The 26,227-nt window shown below is 49.1% G+C and overlaps 2 protein-coding genes across 2 annotated transcripts; both read right to left on the bottom strand.

Moving 5' to 3' along the window:
* Positions 1 to 907: 907 nt before the first annotated feature.
* Positions 908 to 10,955, bottom strand: LOC144611495 (E3 ubiquitin-protein ligase TRIM56-like). The gene is made up of 2 exons (XM_078430628.1): positions 10,920 to 10,955; positions 908 to 5,486 (listed from the first exon to the last, which is right to left on the bottom strand). Exon 2 carries the CDS (start codon positions 5,470 to 5,472, stop codon positions 3,493 to 3,495), a length of 1,980 nt encoding a protein of 659 aa, XP_078286754.1. The 5' UTR covers positions 5,473 to 5,486; positions 10,920 to 10,955; the 3' UTR covers positions 908 to 3,492.
* A 4,777-nt stretch (positions 10,956 to 15,732) lies between these two features.
* On the bottom strand, positions 15,733 to 25,554 carry LOC144611494 (E3 ubiquitin-protein ligase TRIM56-like). The gene is made up of 2 exons (XM_078430627.1): positions 25,480 to 25,554; positions 15,733 to 19,855 (listed from the first exon to the last, which is right to left on the bottom strand). The coding sequence occupies exon 2, from the start codon at positions 19,839 to 19,841 to the stop codon at positions 17,862 to 17,864; it is 1,980 nt and encodes a 659-aa protein (XP_078286753.1). The 5' UTR covers positions 19,842 to 19,855; positions 25,480 to 25,554; the 3' UTR covers positions 15,733 to 17,861.
* Between the last annotated feature and the right edge of the window lie 673 nt (positions 25,555 to 26,227).

Below are 26,227 nucleotides of genomic sequence, written 5' to 3'. Positions count from 1 at the left end.
AGGCAGCATCACTAGAAAAGGAATAGGTGATGTTTTGGGTCGGGACCCTCCTTCAGACTGAAAGTCAAGAACGAGGGAGACTAGAGGTATGAAAAGGTACAAAGAACAAATGAATGGAAGGCCAGAGGTGATAGGAGTAGAATTAGGCCATTCGGCCCATCAAGTCATTCAATCATGGCTGATCTATCTCTCCCTCCTAACCCCATTCTCATGCCTTCTCCCCATAACCTCTGACACCTGTACTAATCAAACATCTATCCATCTTAAAAATATCCACTGACTTGGCCTCAACAGCAGTCTGTGGCAAAGAATTCCACAGATTCAGCACCCTCTGACGAAATAAATTTCTCCTCATCTCCTTCCTAAAAGAACATCCTTTCATTTTGAGGCTATGGCCTCTAGTCCTAGACTCTCCCACATCCTCCCCACATCCACTCTATCCAAGCCTTTCACTATTCTGTATGTTTCAATGAGATCCCCCCCCCCCTCATTCTTCTAAACTCCAGCGAGTACAGGTCCAGTGCCGACAAACACTCTGCAAAAGGACAAATCGTAGTTTCTTTGTAAGCCGTGCCAAGTTCCTGTAATGAGGTTAATCATGGCTTAGGACGGAGATTCAGGGCACTGAAGTTACACCTTGCTCTAGCGTGACACAAAATGGCCTGACTGTTATCATTCAGGAGAGCTTGCAGTGATATCTCAGCATTGTGAATGATTGATGTTTGGCCACAGCCAGACATAAAAACTGCTTTTTTCACGAGCAGTGGCTCTGCTCAACAACCAAAAGTCTGCAAACTCCTTTTGCTCTGGTATTTTATTTCATTCTCCAATAAAGCATTATAATTCTTCAATAAAGCATTATAACAGTTCAACAGAGCTTTATTTGTCATTCGGTACCGAGGTACGGAACGAAACTACATAGCAGTCACACAAAAAAGAACACAAGACACATAACCCCAACACAAACGTTCATCACAATGCTTTATTCTTAATTGTTTTACTGTATGTCGTGGTGTTACTTGTGAGCGGAGCACCAAGGCACATTCCTTGTATATATACACACTTGGCTAATAAAATTTATTCAATTCAATTCAATTGATGCCATCTCCAGCACTACATGACCCAGGGAGGGTGAGGCTACATTGCAGGTATTCACTGCTACACTAGATGTCACTCTTTCCATTCGGCTGAGCTGCAAGGAAAACTAGTTGTGCACAGAGCAGTTGCAAACCAGCTCGGACTTTAACGAGTAGCTACAGTACTGGTTTAATTCTGTTTAGTTTAGAGATACAGTGCAGAAACTGGCCATTCAGCCCACCGTGTCCACACCGACCAGCAATCCACGCACACTAACCCTATCCTACACACACTAGGGACAATCTTACATTTATACAATTATACCAAGCCGATCAACCTACACACCTACACGTCTTTGGAGCGTGGGAGGAAACTGAAAATCTCAGAGAAAACCCAGGCAGGTCACGGGGAGAACGTACAAACTCCGTACAGACAGCACCCGTAGTCAGGATCAAACCCTGGTCTCTTGCGCTGTAAAGCAGCAACTCTACCACTATTTTCTCCGGAATTTTCCGGTTTCCTCCCACACTCCAAAGACGGACAGGTTTGTAGATTAATTGGTTTGGTACAGTTGTAAATTGTTCCTAGTGTGTGCGGAATAGTCAAGTCAAGTCAAGTCAATTTTATTTGTATAGCACATTTAAAAACAACCCACGTTGACCAAAGTGCTGCACATCTGATTAGGAAAAAAAAGAAACATACAGTGTGTAGGTGTGTGGGGTTCGCTGGTCGGCACGGACTCGGTGGGCCGAAAGGGCTGTTTCCGAACTGCATCTCTAAACTAAACTAATCCTTCAATAAACACCAAAACCTGGAGTAACTCAGCGGGTCAGGCAGCATCTCTGGAGAAAAGGAATAGGTGACGTTTCGGGTCGAGACCCTTCCTCAGACTGAGAGTGAGGGGAGAGGGAAACGAGAGATAGAGAGCAGCGAGAGAGTGTGTGGCAGAACTCATCGGAGAGAGCAGAACCTCTTCAAAGTAGGTATACCTTGAGGAGATTTCGCAGTGGAGCCATGATTTCCAGTGGAGCCCAAAACTGCTCACAATACTCCGAATATGGACTATTTGTCACGTCACGTATTTGTAGTGTAGCTCGCTTCACTAGCCGTTGGATCTTTGCCATGGGGCCAGGGTTTTGGCATGAGGGTGTAAATGGGAACATCATCTGCACGCTGCTAACCATCGACAGCGTGATAAGCTGCACAAGAAGCTGCCCATTGAGGAATCCCTCATCTTTTAGGACTTGTGTGAAAATTGCAATTAAACCAGCAAATCCAATAAATCTGATGGCTTCCCCCTGAAGTGCTTCCTCCCTCGACATTTCAAGGTACAAGGAGGAATCTCGAATTTACTTGGAAGATTCTCATTCTCTCCACACTTGGCTGCCAGCTCAGGGCATTGTCACTTCTGAACAACGCTGATGTCAGCTTTAGTTTAGAGCTACAGCGAGGAAACAGGCCCATCGGCCCACAAAGTTTTCCCTATATCCTCAATGATCCTTACTGAAGTAAACTTGGATTGTATTAGTGCATTTGTTTACATCTTATAACCACCTCATCATCATCGTTAGTAGTGTTGGTCCTCAGGAATCCTAAATGGATGAATAATATCTATGAATGATCTCTCCAGCAATCCCATGGTGAACAAACTACCTGCGGTGAACCCTCAGCTCTTTAATACAATGATGGGAGAGTGAAGAGTTAACAGACAGCCACTGCCATCAAAAACACAGGAGGAATGCAGTTTTAAGCTGATTTTAAACTAATGGCTAAATTACAAAAACTGGAACGCTGGAATGTTTAGAGTTTAGAGATTCAGCATGGAAACAGATCCCTCATCCCACCGAGACCGCGTCGTCATCGAACGACCCATTCTTTAGTCAGAGGGTGGTGAATCTGTGGAATTCATTGCCACAGAAGGCAGGGCTGATGGCCAAAATATATGATGCCAAAATATATTAATCTAATCGACCTGTACATGGTCCATATCCCTCAATTTCCTCCATATCCACATGCCTGTCCATGTCACTTAAAGCACTGAGTCCATTCTGACTATCGATCACATATTCACACGTTATCCCAAATACTCATCCACTCCCTCCACACAAGGGGGAATTTACAGAGGGCCGATTAACTTACAAACCCGCACATCTTTGGGATGTGGGAGGAAATCCTCGCGGTCGCATGGAGAACGTGCAAACTCCATACCCGCTGCTCCACAGAAGGCTGTGGAGGCCACGTCAATGGGTTTTATCAAGGCAGAAACAGATAGATTCCTGATTAGTACCGGTGTCAGGGGTGATGGGGAGAAGGCAGGAGAATGGGGTTAGGAAGGAATGAGAAATCAGCCGTGATTGAATGGCGGAGTGGACTCAATGGGCCGAGTGGCCTAGTTCTGCTCCTGTTACCGATGCACTAAGAGAGGTCCAGCTGGTACACAGTGATGTAGCCGTTGCCTTGGGTGACGACCAGGTTGTTGTAATTGTCGATGGTGATGACGCGCGGTTTTTGAAGGCCTTCGGCGGTGGTCAGTAGCTCCTCCCGGAAGTCCCCGCCGGGCCAAAACAAGAGGATTCGGTTCTGCTCGGTGACCAGAATGTTGTCGTCTTGATCCGTGCAGACGCTGTAGGGGCTGATCGCCCGGCTCACCCCGTTCACGGTGACCTGGTTGCAGGTGGTGAAGAAGCAGCCATCCCTGTCGAAGATCAGGATGCACTTCTTGCCAGAGTCAGCCACGATGAAGCGCTCATTGCTGGTGATAGCAAGGAAGAGAAAGCGCCCCCCCTCATAGCCGCACGGCTTCACCCTGCCGACCACCTGCCCGTTGATGTCGTAGAGGGAGAGGGAGCACAGGGACCCCTCGCTCACCGCCACGTATTCATCCCGGTAGGCGGCGAGGGGATAGACGGACTCGGAGCCGCGGAGCAAGAGCTTCTTCAGCATGGTCCCGTCCATGTCCAGCAGGTACAGCTGGTACCCAGCTGAGCAGGCGATGGTGTCGTCAAAGATGGCAACGCTGCACGGATCAACGTCATTGTCCGGCAGTGAGATGGTGGTGGTGAGGTGCCCGTAGCTGGTGTAGCATTTCAGGAGGGAATTGTCCTGGTCCACCACCACGATGGTGCCGTGGCTGGAGATGCTGACGCCCGTCAGCTTCGGGTCGCACTCGTCGTCGTCCAGCTCTGTGTCGAAGCAACGCAGATTACGCACCCTCTGGATGGGTTGGGGAGGGGGCACGAAGGCCGGCGGGCTCTTCGCCGGGCTCTTGCGCTTCTTGTGTTTCGCTGGAGTGGCCAGGGCCTTGAGGGCCGAGTCTTCGCCGGATGTGAAGCTGAAAAGGTTGGAGTGGGACAGCATGCTCTTGAGGGACTCGTTGACCGTTAGGCTGGGGCGGGTCTTCTTGTCGTCTGGTACCCTCGGCGCTTGGAGTCCACCGATCTGGTCTTCCACGAAGGACCGCAGGCAGACTAATTCCCTCATTTTACCGGAATCCAGGACCTCCTGGGAAAAATCCCTGGTGTCCTTCGCTTTCTTGATCTTGAGCTGCAGATCATCCCGCGCGACACTGTACAACGCTTCCTGCTCTCTGATGTAATTGGAGATAGTGCCCTTGATGGTGTCGCCCTGTTTCACCAAGTTGTTTATGATCTCGGCCAGGGTGTACTCTACCACAGACATCAGTGAGCTTTCCGTCACCTTCATCCTGTCCATTGCCTGGACGATGTCATCTTCTTTTTGAACCAGCGACTGGGTGTCAGTCTTCAGTCTCTCCATGAGATTCATCACCGTGGGTCTCACGGTGGGCCCTGCTTTGGCCAGGGTCAACTTCACGTGCCTGGCGTGGGTGTGCGAGGAACAACTCCTGCAGATCATGCTGTTGCAGGTGTTGCAGAGATAGTCCACCAGGGTTCCTGGGTGGTCCTGGCAGTAGATCATCTTCTGCATCCTCGTCTCGGCCTCGCTAGGGCCATCGCCGTGACCGGGCAGATCCTCTATTGCGTGGCGTGGATTGGCCACTCTATGGCTGAGCTTGCAAGGTGGGCAGAGGCAATCGAGGCAGGTTTTACACCGAGACACGGCGGCAATCACGCGGCGACCAGCTGCCGCGCACCGACTGCAGACCACCTTCTTGTTCTTCGTGCTCTTGAAAATATCCATCAGACTGTTGATGTGAAAGTTGGTCTTGAGTTTGCTGACGCCACCTCTCACATCAAACTTTTCCCTGCACTCCGGGCACTGCACCTTGCGGTCCGACCTAACCATCCTCTCCAGGCACCCCTGGCAGTAGGTGTGGGCACAAGGCAGCATCTTGGGCTGCATGAACCTACTGAGGCAGATCTTGCAGTTTAAAAGATCGTTTTGTATCTGATCCGTAATATCCCCCGACATGGCCATGATGTGGACACAACCTGCAACAGATCAGAGGACAGAATGAGGTATCCCAACGTTTTAAGAAACAGTTGGACAGGTACATGAATAGGACAGTTTTTGAGGGATATGGACCAAGCGCAGGCAGGTGGGACTAGGTGGGACTAGTGTACCTGGGACATGTTGGCCGGTGTGGGCAAGTTGTGCCTGTTTCCACACTATATCACTCTATGACAGCGTATCTCAACCGGGGTTCCCAGTAACACTAGGGGTCCGCGAGAGGTCGCTAGGGGTTCCGAGAGAAATAGCGATAAATAGGCTAATCATATGTAAATGCGTTTTTGAGGCATTTTTGTGTTTAATTTCATATTCGTAATTTTATTATACACATACGGCATATTCTTGGAAAATTCATGGGTATTGTAATAAAGTCTTCAACCTGTTATATCATTTTAAAATGTAATAATCATTTAGCGGGAATATATTTAGCGACGTCTATTCGGTGCCAGTGTGAAACGGCCTTTAGTGGTCAGTGGACAGGAGCTGCACCTGACAGATTCGTGTATGAAGTGACTCAGAGTACAGACGCATATACGGTCTCCATCAGTCCTGTCTGTGCTTCCTGGCGTGCAGGTACAGTACCTTATTCACCCATGTTATTTAGTCATTGTTGCCCATCATATAGGGATGTTATATGAATTTAAAAAAATTAAGTATGATTATTTTTGTTAGTTTATGAAAAGTTTGTGTTTATGTATGTTTTTGTTAGTTTATGAAAAGTTTATGTGTGTTGTTCTCTCTCTCTCTTTCTCTCCCTCTCTCTCTCTCTCCAAGGTTAGTTCTTCTGTTTGCCTTTATTTGCCTTGTGAACTTTAAGTTTATGTAAGAGAAAGAAAGAGATTGATAAAGATGTATAATAATTTTTATGTCGGGCTTTCCTGAGACATGAGAATTATTTCAAGGGTTCCGCAAGGGTAAAAAGGTTGAGACACCCTGCTCTATATGTTTGGTCGCAGAAAGTTTGGGTTTTAAAATACAGGTCCGAGAATCAAGAGTATTTTATTGTCATATATCCCAGATAGAACAATGATATTCTTACTTGCAGCAGCACAACAGAATATGTAAACGTAGTACGCTGTAAACAATATGATAAATGAGAGGAAAAAAGTTCAGTGTGTGTATATATACACATACTCACAAATACAAATATACCTAGATATATATATATATATGAGAGAGGGAGAGGTCATATATATATATATATATATATAAAATAGGTGGTGTATATATGAGAGAGGGAGAGATCACACATATATATATATATATATATATGTGTGTGTGTGCGCACATGCACACATACATACACACAGAAAACAAACAATAGTCCACCACCTATTTTCCGGCAACTGGTGTTTCAACATCTCCTTTAATCCGGACAAAATGATCAGAGCGCACTTGAAACCTCCTCCCGGAAGTCCCCCCGAAATGAGGGGCCCTGGCTGGGTGAGGCGGCTAATCTCAACCTCATTGGGACTTCCACGGCCGATCAAACTTGAGCCCGGTTTTTTCTCGTTAAGAGATGCATTGCTGAAACGAGGCCCTTCGGCCCACCGTGCCGACCGGCGATCCCAGCTATCCTATCCTTTCACACACTAGGGACAATTTACAAATATACCAAGCCAATTAACCGACAAACATGTACGTCTTTGGAGTGTGGGAGGAAACTGGAGCACCCGGAGGAAACCCACGCCGGTCACGGAGAGAACGTACAAACTCCGTACAGACAGTACCCGTGGTCACGATCGAACCCGGGTCTCTGGCACTGTGAGGCAGCAACTCAACCGCTGCGCCACCGTGCTGCCACTTAGTCAGAGCCCAGTCAGAGCCGGCAGACCCGTTCCCATAGATGGCTTCCGAGGCCGACTTTGCTGCCCCCCAGCGGCCTAGGCGGAACGTTCCGGTACCGTTGGACTCCTATTGGAGGCAGAGACCTCTGTTAATCCGGCAAAACGGATAATCCGGCAAGGCTCTGGAACCAAAGGTGTAATAAATTGGTGGTGGACCAGTATATGTTTAGATCAGAACCCATTCATTCCACACAACTTTGCAACACGGGCGTAGGGTTGCCAACTGTCCCATATTAGCTGGGACATCCTGTATTTTGGGCTAAATTAGTTTGTCCCGTACTGGACCGCCCTTGTCCCGTATTAGTAAGGTTGCCAACTTCCTCACTCCCAAATAAGGGACAAAGGGTGACATCACCGCCCCGCGCCCCATGTGACCTCGCCCAGCCAGTGGCCACGTGCTCCCACTCCACCAATGGCAGACGCCCGGCCCGGGGGAGAGGAAGCGGAGGAGGAAAGGTCGGGGTTGAGTGAGCTGGGAGAGGAGCAGCGGGAAGAACCTGAGCCGAGGTGCCTGGACGTCTGCAGGGGCAGAAGCAGTGAGCGCTGGAGGTCGGCGACCCGCCGGGGCCTAAGGGCTATGGGTCCAGGGAGGAAGGGCTCGACGGCCTTGGAAGAGGAGTCGGTGGAAGACGAGGAGCGCAGTGTTGAGCATGAAGCGGAGGAGGAGGCTGTTGAGCAGCAGCGAGAAGCTGGGCCGGGCGCTGGGAGCAGAGGCGGACCAGGCCACGGCTCTGCTCGGCGGCCCCAGCCTCGAAGTGTTGTGCGCCGGCCAAGTGGAAGCGGACTCCGGCTGACGGCAAGGGTGAGTGGGGAGAAGGGCTGGAGGGACAGCAGGAGCGGCGAGGGGCCGAAGAACCGCAGGAAGCGAGGCGCGGAGCAGGGGCGCCGAGCCTGGAGGAGCAAGGAGCACAGGAACGGGGAGAGGTGGCGGGACACTCGGAGCGCCGGGAGGGAGTCAGAGACGTGCTGATAATAGACAATAGGTGCAGGAGGAGGCTATTCGGCCCTTCGAGCCAGCACCGCCATTGAATGTGATCATGGCTGATCATTCTCAATCAGTACCCCGTTCCTGCCTTCTCCCCATACCCCCTGACTCGTCTATCCTTAAGAGCTCTATCTAGCTCTCTCTTGAATGCATTCAGAGAATTGGCCTCCACTGCCTTCTGAGGCAGAGAATTCCACAGATTCACAACTCTCTGACTGAAAAAGTTTTTCCTCATCTCAGTTCTAAATGGCCTACCCCTTATTCTTAAACTGTGGCCCCTTGTTCAGGACTCCCCCAACATTGGGAACATGTTTCCTGCCTCTAATGTGCCCAAACCCTTAATAATCTTATACGTTTCGATAAGATCTCTCACCCTTCTAAATTCCAGTGTATACAAGGCTAATCGCTCCAGTCTTTCAACATATGATAGTCCCGCCATTCCGGGAATTAACCTAGTAAACCTATGCTGCACGCCCTCAATAGCAAGAATATCCGTCCTCAAATTTGGAGACCAAAACTGCACACTGTACTCCAGGTGCGGTCTCACTAGGGCCCTGTACAACTGCAGAATGACCTCTTTGCTCCTATACTCAACTCCTCTTGTTATGAAGGCCAACATTCCATTGGCTTTCTTCACTGTCTGCTGTACCTGCATGCTTCCTTTCAGTGACTGATGCACTAGGACACCCAGATCTCGTTGTACGTCCCCTTTTCCTAACTTGGCACCATTCAGATAATGCTCTGCCTTCCTATTCTTACCACCAAAGTGGATAACCTCACACTTATCCACATTAAACTGCATCTGCCATGCATCCGCCCACTCACACAACCTGTCCAAGTCACCCTGCAACCTCGTAGCATCTTCCTCACAGTTCACACTACCACCCAGCTTTGTATCATCTGCAAATTTGCTAATGGTACTTTTAATGCCTTCATCCAAGTCATTAATGTATATTGTAAATAGCTGCAGTCCCAGCACCGAGCCTTGCGGTACCCCACTAGTCACTGCCTGCCATTCTGAAAGGGACCCATTTATCCCCACTCTTTGCTTTCTGTCTGTCAACCAATTTTCTATCCATGTCAGTACCCTACCTCCAATACCATGTGCTCTAATTTTGCCCACTAATCTCCTATGGGTGAAGACCAACTGGGCCCGCTGCACTGAAAGCCCTAGTGAGTGTTTGCCTGCCGTACACGGCGTGCCCTCCAGTAGGCATTGTGTGGCAACAGTACAGGTCAGGGGCCGTGCTATTCAGAGGAGTAATTTCTTCAGAGGTTTTCACGTACAAAGGGCGGCACACTGGTGCTGTGCTGTTCTGCCTCACTGCGGCAGGGACCCATGTTCAATCCTGACTATGGGTGCTGTGTATGTGGAGTTTGCACGTGCTTCCTGTGACCGCGTGGGTATCCTCCGGGTGCTCCGGTTTCCTTCCGTATCCCCAAAGATGTGCGGGTTTGTGGGTTAATCGGCCCTCTGTAAAATTGCCCCAGGTGTGTAGGGAGTGGATGAGAAAGTGGGATAACATAGAACTATTGTTCAGTTCAGTTTAGTGTCATGTACAGTAAAAAAGCTTTTATGTGCTAACCAGTCAGCGGAAAGACAATACATGATCACAATGGAGCCATTTACAGTGTATGGATATGTGATAAGGGAATAAATAACGTTTAGTGCAAGGTAAAGCCAGCAAAGTCCGATCAAGATAGTCCGAGGGTCACCAAAGAGGAAGATAGTAGTTCAGGACTGCTCTCGAGTTGTGGTAGGATGATTCAGTTGCTTGATTACTGCTGGGAAGAAATGTCCCTGAATTTGGAGGTGTGCGTGAATGAGTGATCGATCGTCAGCATGGACTCGGTGGGCAGTGTATGTATGTATGTATATCCGTGCTGTATCCCAAAACCAAACTAAACTGCATGAGCTGTGATTCACCCCAGCTGGAAAACGAAACTTCAGAGTGAGAGAGATTCCAGAATCGAAAGTGAAAGTACTCTCAAGGGGAAACATTGTTAGTAAACGGCTCCTGTAAATATACAGTGGTTAAAAACGCTTCCACCAGCGAACAACCGCGGACCAGATGGGAATGGGTGTCATCGCCCGGGGAGGTCACACTTGGTTCCCAAAGTAAGTAACGCAAAGACCCCGTTTCATTTATGAACCGTGTGTTTTAACTTACTCCCCTACCATCTCCGGTTCTCCCCTCTCTTCTCCTCCCCTCGCCTCCCCTCTCCTGCTCTCCCCTACCATCTCTTGCTCTCCCCTCGTCTCTCTTCTTCTCTCCTACCATCTCCTGCTCTCCCCTCGCCTCCCATCCTCTCTCTTCTCCCCTCCCCTACCATCTCCTCCCCTCCTCTTCCATCTCCTGTTCTCCCCTCTCTTCTCCTCCCCTCCCATACCATCCCGTCCCGTCCCAACCAGAGACGGGGCAACAACACAGCGCCGTCCGTCCAAGGATCTGAGACGTTCTGGTGAGAAGGTCCACCCGCCTTCCTCGCTCAACTTGTAGTGGAGCGGGTAACCCGGCGCCAGGAGATTAAAAAACCATCTCTCCCTCCCTCTGAGGCCGCCCCGGCAGCATCTCACTCACCTGAGCTAGGGTGGTGGTGAGTGTGGAGGTCCGCGTCTCTGCTGCGAGGTGAGACACTGAACAAGAGGAACTGGAGAGACAAGAGGCTGGGCCGCCGTTAAACCCGCCCCGCTGCCCTTTGTATCTTACTTAGTGCAAACGTGTACTCAGTGAGAACCTGCTTGTTTACGCTGGGGAGGAAGGAACTGCAGGTTTCTTGTTTACGCCGAAGATAGACACAAAGTGCTGGAGAAACTCAGCGGGTCAGGCAGCATCTCTGGAGAGCAGTTTCGGGTCGAGACCCTTCTTCAGACTGAGTGAGGGTCAAGGGAACATATGTTCATGTTCATAAGTGATAGGAGCAGAATTAGGCCATTCTGCCCATCAAGTCCACTCCGCCATTCAACCATGGCTGATCTATCTCCCCCTCTTAACCCAATTCTCCTGCCTTCTCCCCATAACCCCTGACACCCGTACTAATCAAATATATATCTATCTGCCTTAAAAATATCCACTGACTTTGCCTCCATAGACCTCTAAGGTAGACACAAAATGCTGGAGTAACTCAGCGGGTCAGGCAGCATCTCTGGAGAGAAGGAATGGGTGATGTTTCGGGTCGAGACTCTACTTCAGACCCTTCTCCAGAGATACTGCCTGACCCGCTGAGTTACTCCAGCATTTTGCGTCTATCTTCGATTTAAACCAGCATCTGCAGTTTTTTTCCCTATCCATTGACCTCTATCTCACTGAATTCCACAGATTCACCACCCTCTGACTAAATAAATTTCTTCTCATTTCCATTCTGAAGGTACGCCCTTTTATTCTGAGGCTGTTACCTCTGGTTCCAGACTCTCCCACCCGTGGAAACATCCTCTCCACATCAACTCTATTATCCAAGCCCTTCACTATTCAGTAAGTTTCAATGAGGTGTCCCCCCCCCCCCCTTCTCCAGTGAGTACAGGCCCAGTGCTGTCAAACGCATATGCATTCTTTACCATCCTATCGACCTGTGAAGGAAAATAATAGTGCACTCTAGGGATTTGCCGAGAATTGATGGGGTTAGTTTAGTTTTTAAAAGTTATATGCTTGAAAACATGTCTGAATACAAAGGACAGCTTGTGCACTCAAGGTTACAACTGATAAGAACCTAGACAGAACTATAAACAATATCCCTTTCTCTGACACTCTGACTCTCTCTCTACGACCCTGACTCTTTAGTTTTTAGAGATACAGCGCGGAAACAGGCCCTTTCGGCCCACCGGGTCCGCGCCGACCAGCGATCCCCGCACACTAACACTATCCTACACCCACTAGGAACAATTTTTACATTTACCAAGCCAATTAACCTACAAACCTGCACGTCTTTGGAGTGTGGGTGGAAACCGAAGATCTCGGAGGAAACCCACGCAGGTCACGGGGAGAACGTACAAACTCTGTACAGACAGCGCCCGTAGTCGGGATCGAACCCGGGTCTCTGGCGCTGCATTTGATGTAAGGCAGCAGCTCTACCGCTGCGCCACCGTGCCGCCCTATGTTTCTCTATGTCTCTCTCCATGACTCTATCCATGACCCTCTATAACTATTTCTACATCTCTATGACCCTCTCTAGGACTCTCTCCATGACTCTCTACGACTCTCTCCATGACCCTCTATAACTCTGACGTGTTCTATGATTCACGCTATGACTCTCTCCATGACCCTCACTGTGACGCTCTCTATGACTCTCTGTGACCCTCACTGTGAAGCTCTCTATGACTCCATGACTCTCCAAGTAACGCTCTCTATGACTTTCTGTGACCCTCACTGCGAAGCTCTCTATGACTCCATGACTCTCTATGACCCTCACAGTAACGCTCTCTATAACTCTCTATGACCCTCACTGTGAAGCTATCTATGACAAAATTGGCCAGCTTGCCCAATCAACCACAATGGTGTTAATGCTCCACTTTGGTCCCACGTTATTTTGCAACCTGGATTTTTTAAAAAAGATGGTTCCATGCATTTGGTCTTTGTTTCAATGCTATTCAGACCACAGGAGGAGAATTAAACCATTCAGTCCATCATTCAATCATGGCTGATCTATTTTTCCATCTCAGTGGGTCAGGCAGCATCTCTGGAGAACACGGATAGGTGATGTTTCAGGTCGGGACCCTCCATCTTTAGGTTTTTATTTTTAGATTTTTTAGATTTTAGAGATACAGCGCGGAAACAGTCCCTTCGGCCCACCGAGTCCGCGCCGCCCAGCGATCCCTGCACATTAACACTATCCTACACACACTAGGGACAATTTTTTTATTTTTTTTAACATTTACCCAGTCAATTAACCTACATACCTGTACGTCTTTGGAGTGTGGGAGAAACCGAATATCTTGGAGAAAACCCACGCAGGTCACGGAGAGAACGTACAAACTCCGTGCAGACAGCGCCCGTAGTCAGGATCGAACCTGAGTCTCCGGCGCTGCATTCGCTGTAAGGCAGCAACTCTACTGCTGCGCCACTGTGCCGCCTCTTCTGCCTCGAGTTGAAGAAGGGTCTTGATCCAAACTGTCACCTATTCCTGTTCTCTAGAGATGCTGCCTGACCCGCTGAGTTACTCTAGCTTTCTGTGTCTTGCCCTGCGATCATTGTTATTTTACTCGGCACTGTTATTTTACTTCCCTTCCCCTCTAATTGTGCATCTCCTTTTATAAGGTGGGAACCAAAATTGTATGTAGCAACGCGATGCTGTAACCAAGTATTCATAAGCTCATAAGTTATAGGAGCAGAATTCGGCCATTCAGTCCATCGAGACTACTCCGCATTTCAATCATGGCTGATCTATCTTTCCCGCTCAGCCCAATTCTCCTGCCTTCCCCCCCATAACCATTGACACCCTTACTAATCAAGAATCTATCAATCTCTGCCTTGAAACTACCCAATGACTTGACCTCCTCAGCCTTTAGAGTTTAGAGATACAGCGCAGAAACAGGCCCTTCGGCCCAACTTGCCAAACACCGACCAACATGCCTCATCTACACTCGTCCCACCTGCCTGCGTTCGGCCCATATCCCTCTAAACCTGTCCTATCCATGTATCTGCCTAAATGTTTTTTAAAGTTTGTGAAAGTACCTACCTCAACTACCTCCTCCAGTAACTCATTCCATGTACCTACCACCCTTTGGTTTCCTATTAAACCTTGTGTAGAAAGGATGCTGCAACTGCAGATGCTGGTTTGTACTAAAGATATACACAAAGTGCTGGAGTAACTCAGCGGGGTCAGGCAGCATCTCTGCCAGTTAAAAAAAAAAATTCATCTCACCTTAAACCTATGTCCTTGGTTATTGATTCCAAGGATGCTGCCTGACCCACTGAGTTACTCCAGCACTTTGTGTCAGGGTTGAATTTGTGATCTATCTGATCCTGGAACTAGGACTGTGCAAGATTCACGTTAAAAACAGACGGATGCTCTTTTGTACAGGAAGGAACTGCAGATAGACACAAAAAGATGGGGTAACTCAGCGGAACAGGCAGCATCTCTGGAGAGAAGGAATGGGTGATTTTTTGGGTCGAGACCCTTCAAACTGAAAGGAAAGGAAAACGGGAGAAATAGACAACGATGTAGAGAGATACAGAACAATGAATGAAAGATATGCAAAAAAGTAATGATGATAAAGAAAACAAGCCATTGTTAGCTGTTTGTTGGGTGAGAACGAGAAGCTGGTGCGACTTGGGTGGGGGAGGGATGGAGAGAGAGGGAATGCAGGGGTTACTTGAAGTTAGAGGAATTATTATTCATACCACTGGGTTGTAAGCTGCCCATGTGAAATATGAGATGCTGTTACATCGTCGTCTATATCTCCCATTTCCCTTTCCCGTGACTTTCAGTCTGAAGAAGGGTCTCCCACACAAGGAACTGCAGATGCTGGTTTACACTGAAGTTAGACACAAAAAGCTGGAGTAACTCAGCGGGTCAGGCAGCATCACTAGAAAAGGAATAGGTGATGTTTTGGGTCAGGACCCTCCTTCAGACTGAAAGTCAAAAACGAGGGAGACTAGAGGTATGAAAAGGTACAAAGAACAAATGAATGGAAGGCCAGAAGTGATAGGAGTAGAATTAGGCCATTCGGCCCATCAAGTCATTCAATCATGGCTGATCTATCTCTCCCTCCTAACCCCATTCTCATGCCTTCTCCCCATAACCTCTGACACCTGTACTAATCAAACATCTATCCATCTTAAAAATATCCACTGACTTGGCCTCAACAGCAGTCTGTGGCAAAGAATTCCACAGATTCAGCACCCTCTGACGAAATAAATTTCTCCTCATCTCCTTCCTAAAAGAACATCCTTTCATTTTGAGGCTATGGCCTCTAGTCCTAGACTCTCCCACATCCTCCCCACATCCACTCTATCCAAGCCTTTCACTATTCTGTATGTTTCAATGAGATCCCCCCCCCCCTCATTCTTCTAAACTCCAGCGAGTACAGGTCCAGTGCCGACAAACACTCTGCAAAAGGACAAATCGTAGTTTCTTTGTAAGCCGTGCCAAGTTCCTGTAATGAGGTTAATCATGGCTTAGGACGGAGATTCAGGGCACTGAAGTTACACCTTGCTCCAGCGTGACACAAACTGGCCTGACTGTTATCATTCAGGAGAGCTTGCAGTGATATCTCAGCATTGTGAATGGTTGATGTTTGGCCACAGCCAGACATAAAAACTGCTTTTTTCACGAGCAGTGGCTCTGCTCAACAACCAAAAGTCTGCAACCTCCTTTTGCTCTGGTATTTTATTTCATTCTCCAATAAAGCATTATAATTCTTCAATAAAGCATTATAACAGTTCAACAGAGCTTTATTTGTCATTCGGTACCGAGGTACCGAACGAAACTACATAGCAGTCACACAAAAAAGAACACAAGACACATAACCCCAACACAAACGTCCATCACAATGCTTTATTCTTAATTGTTTTACTGTATGTCGTGGTGTTACTTGTGAGCGGAGCACCAAGGCACATTCCTTGTATATATACATACTTGGCTAATAAAATTTATTCAATTCAATTCAATTGATGCCATCTCCAGCACTACATGACCCAGGGACGGACGGACAGGTTTGTAGATTAATTGGTTTGGTACAGTTGTAAATTGTTCCTAGTGTGTGCGGAATAGTCAAGTCAAGTCAAGTCAATTTTATTTGTATAGCACATTTAAAAACAACCCACGTTGACCAAAGTGCTGCACATCTGATTAGGAAAAAAAAGAAACATACAGTGTGTAGGTGTGTGGGGTTCGCTGGTCGGCACGGACTCGGTGGGCCGAAAGGGCTGTTTCCGAACTGCATCTCTAAACTAAACTAATCCTTCAATAAACACCAAAACCTGGAGTAACTCAGCGGGTCAGGCAGCATCTCTGGAGAAAAGGAATAGGTGACGTTTCGGGTCGATAGGTGACGTTCCTCAGACTGAGAGAGGGGAGAGGGAAACGAGAGATAGAGAGCAGCGAGAGAGTGTGTGGCAGAACTCATCGGAGAGAGGAGAACCTCTTCAAAGTAGGTATACCTTGAGGAGATTTCGCAGTGGAGCCATGATTTCCAGTGGAGCCCAAAACTGCTCACAATACTCCGAATATGGACTATTTGTCACGTCACGTATTTGTAGTGTAGCTTGCTTCACTAGCCGTTGGATCTTTGCCATGGGGCCAGGGTTTTGGCATGAGGGTGTAAATGGGAACATCATCTGCACGCTGCTAACCATCGACAGCGTGATAAGCTGCACAAGAAGCTGCCCATTGAGGAACCCCTCATCTTTTAGGACTTGTGTGAAAATTGCAATTAAACCAGCAAATCCAATAAATCTGATGGCTTCCCCCTGAAGTGCTTCCTCCCTCGACATTTCAAGGTACAAGGAGGAATCTCGAATTTACTTGGAAGATTCTCATTCTCTCCACACTTGGCTGCCAGCTCAGGGCATTGTCACTTCTGAACAACACTGATGTCAGCTTTAGTTTAGAGCTACAGCGAGGAAACAGGCCCATCGGCCCACAAAGTTTTCCCTATATCCTCAATTATCCTTACTGAAGTAAACTTGGATTGTATTAGTGCATTTGTTTACATCTTATAACCACCTCATCATCATCGTTAGTAGTGTTGGTCCTCAGGAATCCTAAATGGATGAATAATATCTATGAATGATCTCTCCAGCAATCCCATGGTGAACAAACTACCTGCGGTGAACCCTCAGCTCTTTAATACAATGATGGGAGAGTGAAGAGTTAGCAGACAGCCACCGCCATCAAAAACACAGGAGGAATGCAGTTTTAAGCTGATTTTAAACTAATGGCTAAATTACAAATCTGGAACGCTGGAATGTTTAGAGTTTAGAGATTCAGCATGGAAACAGATCCCTCATCCCACCGAGACCACGTCGTCATCGAACGACCCATTCTTTAGTCAGAGGGTGGCGAATCTGTGGAATTCATTGCCACAGAAGGCAGGGTTGATGGCCAAAATATATGATGCCAAAATATATTAATCTAATCGACCTGTACATGGTCCATATCCCTCCATTTCCTCCATATCCACATGCCTGTCCATGTCACTTAAAGCACTGAGTCCATGCTGACTATCGATCACATATTCACACGTTATCCCAAATACTAATCCACTCCCTCCACACAAGGGGGAATTTACAGAGGGCCGATTAACTTACAAACCCGCACGTCTTTGGGATGTGGGAGGAAATCCTCGCGGTCGCATGGAGAACGTGCAAACTCCATACCCGCTGCTCCACAGAAGGCTGTGGAGGCCACGTCAATGGGTTTTATCAAGGCAGAAACAGATAGATTCCTGATTAGTACCGGTGTCAGGGGTGATGGGGAGAAGGCAGGAGAATGGGGTTAGGAAGGAATGAGAAATCAGCCGTGATTGAATGGCGGAGTGGACTCAATGGGCAGAGTGGCCTAGTTCTGCTCCTGTTACCGATGCACTAAGAGAGGTCCAGCTGGTACACAGTGATGTAGCCGTTGCCTTGGGTGACGACCAGGTTGTTGCAATTGTCGATGGTGATGACGCGTGGTTTTTGAAGGCCTTCGGCGGTGGTCAGTAGCTCCTCCCGGAAGTCCCCGCTGGGCCAAAACAAGAGGATCCGGTTCCGCTCGGTGACCAGAATGTTGTCGTCTTGGTCCGTGCAGACACTGTAGGGGCTGATCGCCCGGCTCACCCCGTTCACGGTGACCTGGTCGCAGGTGGTGAAGACGCAGCCATCCCTGTCGAAGATCAGGATGCACTTCTTGCCAGAATCAGCCACGATGAAGCGCTCATTGCTGGTGATAGCAAGGAAGAGAAAGTGCCCCCCCTCATAGCCGCACGGCTTCACCCTGCCGACCCCCTGCCCGTTGATGTCGTAGAGGGAGAGGGAGCACAGGGACCCCTCGCTCACCGCCACGTATTTATTCCGGTAGGCGGCGAGAGGATAGACAGACTCGGAGCCGCGGAGCAAGAGCTTCCTCAGCATGGTCCCGTCCATGTCCAGCAGGTACAGCTGGTACCCAGCTGAGCAGGCGATGGTGTCATCAAAGATAGCAACGCTGTACGGATTGGCATCATTGTCCGGCAGTGAGATGGTGGTGGTGAGGTGCCCGTAGCTGGTGTAGCATTTCAGGAGGGAATTGTCCTGGTCCACTGCCACGATGGTGCCGTCGCTGGAGACGCTGACGCCCGTCAGCTTCGGGTCGCACTCGTCGTCGTCCAGCTCTGTGTCGAAGCAACGCAGATTACACACCCTCTGGATGGGTTGGGGAGGGGGCACGAAGGCCGGCGGTCTCTTCGCCGGGCTCTTGCGCTTCTTGTGTTTCGCTGGAGTGGCCGGCACCTTGGGGGCCGAGTCTTCGCCGAAGGTGAAGCTGAAAAGGTTGGAGTGGGACAGCATGCTCTTGAGGGACTCGTTGACCGTTAGGCTGGGGCGGGTCTTCTTGTCGTCTGGTACCCTCGGCGCTTGGAGTCCACCGATCTGGTCTTCCACGACGGACCGCAGGCAGACTAATTCCCTCATTTTACCGGAATCCAGGACCCGCTGGGAAAAATCCCTGGTGTCCTTCGCTTTCTTGATCTTGAGCTGCAGATCATCCCGCGCGACACTGTACAACTCTTCCTGCTCTCTGATGTAATTGGAGATAGTGCCCTTGATGGTGTCGCCCTGTTTCGCCAAGTTGTTTATGATCTCAGCCAGGGTGCACTCTACCACAGACATCAGAGAGCTTTCCGTCACCTTCATCCTGTTCATTGCCTGGACGATGGCATCTTCTTTTTGAATCAGCGACTGGGTGTCAGTCTTCAGTCTCTCCATGAGATTCATCACCATGGGTCTCACGGTGGCCCCTGCTTTGGCCAGGGTCAACTTCCCGTGCGTGACGTGGGTGTGCGAGGAACAACTCCTGCAGATCATGCTGTTGCAGGTGTTGCAGAGATAGTCCACCAGGGTTCCTGGGTGGTCCTGGCAGTAGATCATCTTCTGCATCCTCGTCTCGGCCTCGCTAGGGCCATCGCCGTGACCGGGCAGATCCTCCAGGGCGTGGCGTGGATTGGCTGCCCCGTGGCTGAGCTTGCAAGGTGGGCAGAGGCAATCAAGGCAGGTTTTACACCGAGCCACGGCGGCAATCCCGCGACAGCCAGCTGCCGCGCACCGACTGCAGACCACCTTCTTGTTCTCCGTGCTCTTGAAGATATCTATCAGACTGTTGATGTAAAAGTTGGTCTTGAGTTTGCTGACGCCACCTCTCACGTCAAACACTTCCCTGCACTCCGGGCACTGCACCTTGCGGTCCGACCTAACCATCCTCTCCAGGCACCCCTGGCAGTAGGTGTGGGCACAAGGCAGCATCTTGGGCTGCATGAACCTACTGAGGCAGATCTTGCAGTTTAAAAGATCGTTTTGTATCTGATCCGTAATATCCCCCGACATGGCCATGATGTGGACACAACCTGCAACAGATCAGAGGACAGAATGAGGTATCCCAATGTTTTAAGAAACAGTTGGACAGGTACATGAATAGGACAGTTTTTGAGGGATATGGACCAAGCGCAGGCAGGTGGGACTAGTGTACCTGGGACATGTTGGCCGGTGTGGGCAAGTTGTGCCTGTTTCCACACTATATCACTCTATGACAGCGTATCTCAACCGGGGTTCCCAGTAACACTAGGGGTCCGAGAGAGGTCGCTAGGGGTTCCGAGAGAAATAGCGATAAATAGGCTAATCATATGTAAATGCATTTTTGAGTCATTTTTGTGTTTAATTTCATATTTGTAATTTTATTATACACGTACGGCATATTCTTGGAAAATTCGTGGGTATTGTAATAAAGTCTTCAACCTGTTATATCATTTTAAAATGTAATAATCATTTAGCGGGAATATATTTAGCGACGTCTATACGGTGCCAGTGTGAAACGGCCTTTAGTGGTCAGTGGACAGGAGCTGCACCTGACAGATTCGTGTATGAAGTGACTCAAAGTACAGACGCATATACGGTCTCCATCAGTCTTGTCTGTGCTTCCTGGCGTGCAGGTACAGTACCTTATTCACCCATGTTATTTAGTCATTGTTGCCCATCATATAGGGATGTTATATGAATAAAAAAAAATTAAGTATGTTTATTTTTGTTAGTTTATGAAAAGTTTGTGTTTATGTATGTTTTTGTTAGTTTATGAAAAGTTTATGTGTGTTGTTCTCTCTCTCTCTTTCTCTCCCTCTCTCTCTCTCTCCAAGGTTAGTTCTTCTGTTTGCCTTTATTTGCCTTGTGAACTTTAAGTTTATGTAAGAGGAAGAAAGAGATTGATAAAGATGTATAATAATTTTTATGTCGGGCTTTCCTGAGACATGAGAATTATTTCAAGGGTTCCGCAAGGGTAAAAAGGTTGAGATACGCTGCTCTATATGTTTGGTCGCAGAAAGTTTGGGTTTTAAAATACAGGTCCGAGAATCAAGAGTGTTTTATTGTCATATATCCCAGATAGAACAATGATATTCTTACTTGCAGCAGCACAACAGAATATGTAAACGTAGTACGCTGTAAACAATATGATAAATGAGAGGAAAAAAGTTCAGTGTGTGTATATATACACATACTCACAAATACAAATATACCTAGATATATATATATATATATATATATGAGAGAGGGAGAGGTCATATATATATATATAAAATAGGTGGTGGACTATTGTTTGTTTTCTGTGTGTATGTATGTGTGTATTTGCGCACACACACACACAAATATATATATATATATGAGAGAGGGAGAGATCACACATATATATATATGTATATGTGTATGTGTGTGTGTGTGTGTGTGTGCGCACATGCACACATACATACACACAGAAAACAAACAATAGTCCACCACCTATTTTCCGGCAACTGGTGTTTCAATATCTCCTTTAATCCGGACAAAATGATCAGAGCTCACTTGAAACCTCCTCCCGGAAGTCCCCCCGAAATGAGGGGCCCTGGCTGGGTGAGGCGGCTAATCTCAACCTCATTGGGACTTCCACGGCCGATCGGCGGGTCGAACTTGAGCACGGGTTTTTTCTCGTTAAGAGATGCATTGCTGAAACGAGGCCCTTCGGCCCACCGTGCCGACTGGCGATCCTATCCCTTCACACACTAGGGACAATTTACAAATATACCAAGCCAATTAACCGACAAACATGTACGTCTTTGGAGTGTGGGAGGAAACCGAAGCACCCGGAGGAAACCCACGCCGGTCACGGAGAGAACGTACAAACTCCGTACAGACAGTACCCGTGGTCACGATCGAACCTGGGTCTCTGGCACTGTGAGGCAGCAACTCAACCGCTGCGCCACTCTGACTTAGTCAGAGCCCAGTCAGAGCCGGCAGACCCGTTCCCATAGATGGCTTCCGAGGCCGACTTTGCAGCCCCCCGGCGGCCTAGGCGGAACGTTCCGGTACCGTTGGACTCCTATTGGAGGCAGAGACCTCTGTTAATCCGGCAAAACGGATAATCCGGCAAGGCTCTGGAACCAAAGGTGTCGGAAAATCGGTGGTGGACCAGTATATGTTTAGATCAGAACCCATTCATTCCACACAACTTTGCAACACGGGCGTAGGGTTGCCAACTGTCCCGTATTAGCTGGGACATCCTGTATTTTGGGCTAAATTAGTTTGTACCGTACAGGCCCGCCCTTGTCCCGTATTAGTATGGTTGCCAACTTCCTCATTCCCAAATAAGGGACAAAGGGTGACATCACCGCCCCGCGCCCCATGTGACCTCGCCCAGCCAGTGGCCACGTGCTCCCACTCCACCAATGGCAGCCGCCCGGCCCGGGCCGAGGGAGAAGAAGCGGAGGAGGAAAGGTCGGGTTTGAGTGAGCTGGGAGAGGAGCAGCGGGAAGAACCTGAGCCGAGATGCCTGGACGTATGCAGGGGCAGAAGCAGCGAGCGCTGGAGGTCGGCGACCCGCCGGGGCCTAAGGGCTATGGGTCCAGTGAGGAAGGGCTCGACGGCCTTGGAAGAGGAGTCGGTGGCAGACGAGGAGCGCAGTGTTGAGCCTGAAGAGGAGGAGTCCGCTGAGCAGCAGCGAGAACTGGGCCGGGAGCTGGGAGCAGAGGCGGACCAGGCCACAGCTCTGCTCAGCGGCCCCAGCCTCGAGGTGTTGTGCGGCGGCCAAGTGGAAGCGGGCTCCGGCTGACAGCAAGGGGGAGTGGGGAAAAGGGCTGGAGGGACAGCAGGAGCGGCGAGGGGCCGAAGAACCGCAGGAAGCGAGGCGCGGAGCAGGGACGCCGAGCCTGGAGGAGCAAGGAGCGCAGAAACAGGGAGAGGTGGCGGGACACTCGGAGCGCCGGGAGGGATTCAGAGATGCGCTGATAATAGACAATAGGTGCAGGAGGAGGCCATTCGGCCCTTCGAGCCAGCACCGCCATTGAATGTGATCATGGCTGATCATTCTCAATCAGTACCCCGTTCCTGCCTTCTCCCCATACCCCCTGACTCGTCTATCCTTAAGAGCTCTATCTAGCTCTCTCTTGAATGCATTCAGAGAATTGGCCTCCACTGCCTTCTGAGGCAGAGAATTCCACAGATTCACAACTCTCTGACTGAAAAAGTTTTTCCTCATCTCAGTTCTAAATGGCCTACCCCTTATTCATAAACTGTGGCCCCTTGTTCTGGACTCCCCCAACATTGGGAACATGTTTCCTGCCTCTAATGTGTCCAACCCCTTAATAATCTTATACGTTTCGATAAGATCTCCTCTCATCCTTCTAAATTCCAGTGTATACAAGGCTAGTCGCTCCAGTCTTTCAACATATGATAGTCCCGCCATTCTGGGAATTAACCTAGTAAACCTACGCTGCACGCCCTCAATAGCAAGAATATCCTTCCTCAAATTTGGAGACCAAAACTGCACACAGTACTCCAGGTGTGGTCTCACCAGGGCCCTGTACAACTGCAGAAGGACCTCTTTGCTCCTATACTCAACTCCTCTTGTTATGAAGGCCAACATTCCATTGGCTTTCTTCACTGCCTGCTGTACCTGCATGCTTCCTTTCAGTGACTGATGCACTAGGACACCCAGATCTCGTTGTACGTCCCCTTTTCCTAACTTGACACCATTCAGATAATGCTCTGCCCTCCTATTCTTACCACCAAAGTGGATAACCTCACACTTATCCACATTAAACTGCATCTGCCATGCATCCGCCCACTCACACAACCTGTCCAAGTCACCCTGCAACCTCACAGCATCTTCCTCACAGTTCACACTACCACCCAGCTTTGTATCATCTGCAAATTTGCTAATGGTACTTTTAATCACTTCATCCAAGTCATTAATGTATATTGTAAATAGCTGCGGTCCCAGCACCGAGCCTTGCGGTACCCCACTCGTCACTGCCTGCCATTCTGAAAGGGACCCATTTATCCCCACTCTTTGCTTTCTGTCTGTCAACCAATTTTCTATCCATGTCAGTACCCTACCTCCAATACCATGTGCTCTAATTTTGCCCACTAATCTCCTATGGGTGAAGACCAACTGGGCCCGCTGCACTGAAAGCCCTAGTGAGTGTTTGCCTGCCGTACACGGCGTGCCCTCCAGTAGGCATTGTGTGGCAACAGTACAGGTCAGGGGCCGTGCTATTCAGAGGAGTAATTTCTTCAGAGGTTTTCACGTACAAAGGGCGGCACACTGGTGCTGTGCTGTTCTGCCTCACTGCGGCAGGGACCCATGTTCAATCCTGACTATGGGTGCTGTGTAGGTGGAGTTTGCACGTGCTTCCTGTGACCGCGTGGGTATCCTCCGGGTGCTCCGGTTTCCTTCCGTATCCCCAAAGATGTGCGGGTTTGTGGGTTAATCGGCCCTCTGTAAAATTGCCCCAGGTGTGTAGGGAGTGGATGAGAAAGTGGGATAACATAGAACTATTGTTCAGTTCAGTTTAGTGTCATGTACAGTAAAAAAGCTTTTATGTGCTAACCAGTCAGCGGAAAGACAATACATGATCACAATGGAGCCATTTACAGTGTATGGATATGTGATAAGGGAATAAATAACGTTTAGTGCAAGGTAAAGCCAGCAAAGTCCGATCAAGATAGTCCGAGGGTCACCAAAGAGGAAGATAGTAGTTCAGGACTGCTCTCGAGTTGTGGTAGGATGATTCAGTTGACTGATTACTGCTGGGAAGAAATGTCCCTGAATTTGGAGGTGTGCGTGAATGAGTGATCGATCGTCAGCATGGACTCGGTGGGCAGTGTATGTATGTATGTATATCCGTGCTGTATCCCAAAACCAAACTAAACTGGATGAGCTGTGATTCACCCCAGCTGGAAAACGAATCTTCAGAGTGAGAGAGATTCCAGAATCGAAAGTGAAAGTACTCTCAAGGGGAAACATTGTTGGTAAACGGCTCCCTTAAATATACAGTTGTTAAAAACGCTTCCACCAGCGAACAACCGCGGACCAGATGGGAATGGGTGGCCGGGGGAGGTCACACTTGGTTCCCAAAGTAAGTAACGCAAAGACCCCGTTTCATTTATGAACCGTGTGTTTTAACTTACTCCCCTACCATCTCCGGTTCTCCCCTCTCTTCTCCTCCCCTCGCATCCCCTCCTCTCACTTCTTCTCCCCTCCCCTACTATCTCCTCCCCTCCCATCCCTGCTCTCTCCTCTCTTCTCCCCTCTCCTACCATCTCCTCCCCTCCCCTCTCCTGCTCTCGCCCCTCCTCTCTCTTCTCCCCTCCCCTCTCCTGCTCTCGCCCCTCCCCTCTCCTGCTCTCCCCTACCATCTCCTCCCCTCCCATCTCTTGTTCTCCCCTCGCCTCCCCTCGTCTCTCTTCTCCCCTCCCCTACCATCTCCTCCCCTCCTCTTCCATCTCCTGTTCTCCCCTCTCTTCTCCTCCCCTCCCATACCATCCCGTCCCAACCAGAGACGGGGCAACAACACAGCGCCGTCCGTCCAAGGATCTGAGACGTTCTGGTGAGAAGGTCCACCCGCCTTCCTCGCTCAACTTGTAGTGGAGCGGGTGACCCGGCGCCAGGAGATTAAAAACCCATCTCTCCCTCCCTCTGAGGCCGCCCCGGCAGCATCTCACTCACCTGAGCTAGGGTGGTGGTGAGTGTGGAGGTCCGCGTCTCTGCTGCGAGGTGAGAAACTGAACGAGGAACTGGAGAGCAAGAGGCTGGGCCGCCGGTAACCCCGCCCCGCTGCTCTTTGTATCTTACTTAGTGCATACGTGTACTCAGTGAGAACCTGCTTGTTTACGCTGGGGAGGAAGGAACTGCAGGTTTCTTGTTTACGCCGAAGATAGACACAAAGTGCTGGAGGAACTCAGCGGGTCAGGCAGCATCTCTGGTGAGCAGTTTCAGGTCGAGACCCTTCAGACTGAGTGAGGGTCAGGGGAACATATGTTCATGTTCATAAGTGATAGGAGCAGAATTAGGCCATTCTGCCCATCAAGTCCACTCCGCCATTCAACCATGGCTGATTTATCTCCCCCTCTTAACCCAATTCTCCTGCCTTCTCCCCATAACCCCTGACACCCGTACTAATCAAATATATATCTATCTGCCTTAAAAATATCCACTGACTTTGCCTCCATAGACCTCTAAGGTAGACACAAAATGCTGGAGTAACTCAGCAGGTCAGGCAGCATCTCTGGAGAGAAGGAATGGGTGATGTTTCGGGTCGAGACTCTACTTCAGACCCTTCTCCAGAGATACTGCCTGACCCGCTGAGTTACTCCAGCATTTTGTGTCTATCTTCGATTTAAACCAGCATCTGCAGTTTTTTTCCCTATCCATAGACCTCTATCTCACTGAATTCCACATATTCACCACCCTTTGA

Source organism: Rhinoraja longicauda, chromosome 40, assembly GCF_053455715.1.
Source record: "Rhinoraja longicauda isolate Sanriku21f chromosome 40, sRhiLon1.1, whole genome shotgun sequence".
NCBI classification, from domain to species: Eukaryota; Metazoa; Chordata; class Chondrichthyes; order Rajiformes; family Arhynchobatidae; genus Rhinoraja; species Rhinoraja longicauda.
This window is presented reverse-complemented; position numbering and strand designations above follow the sequence as displayed.

Bases quoted from the DNA above. Each gene is read 5' to 3' on its own strand.
- LOC144611495 (XM_078430628.1), bottom strand. From the start codon at position 5,472: ATGGCCATGTCGGGGGATATTACGGATCAGATACAAAACGATCTTTTA.
- LOC144611494 (XM_078430627.1), bottom strand. From the start codon at position 19,841: ATGGCCATGTCGGGGGATATTACGGATCAGATACAAAACGATCTTTTA.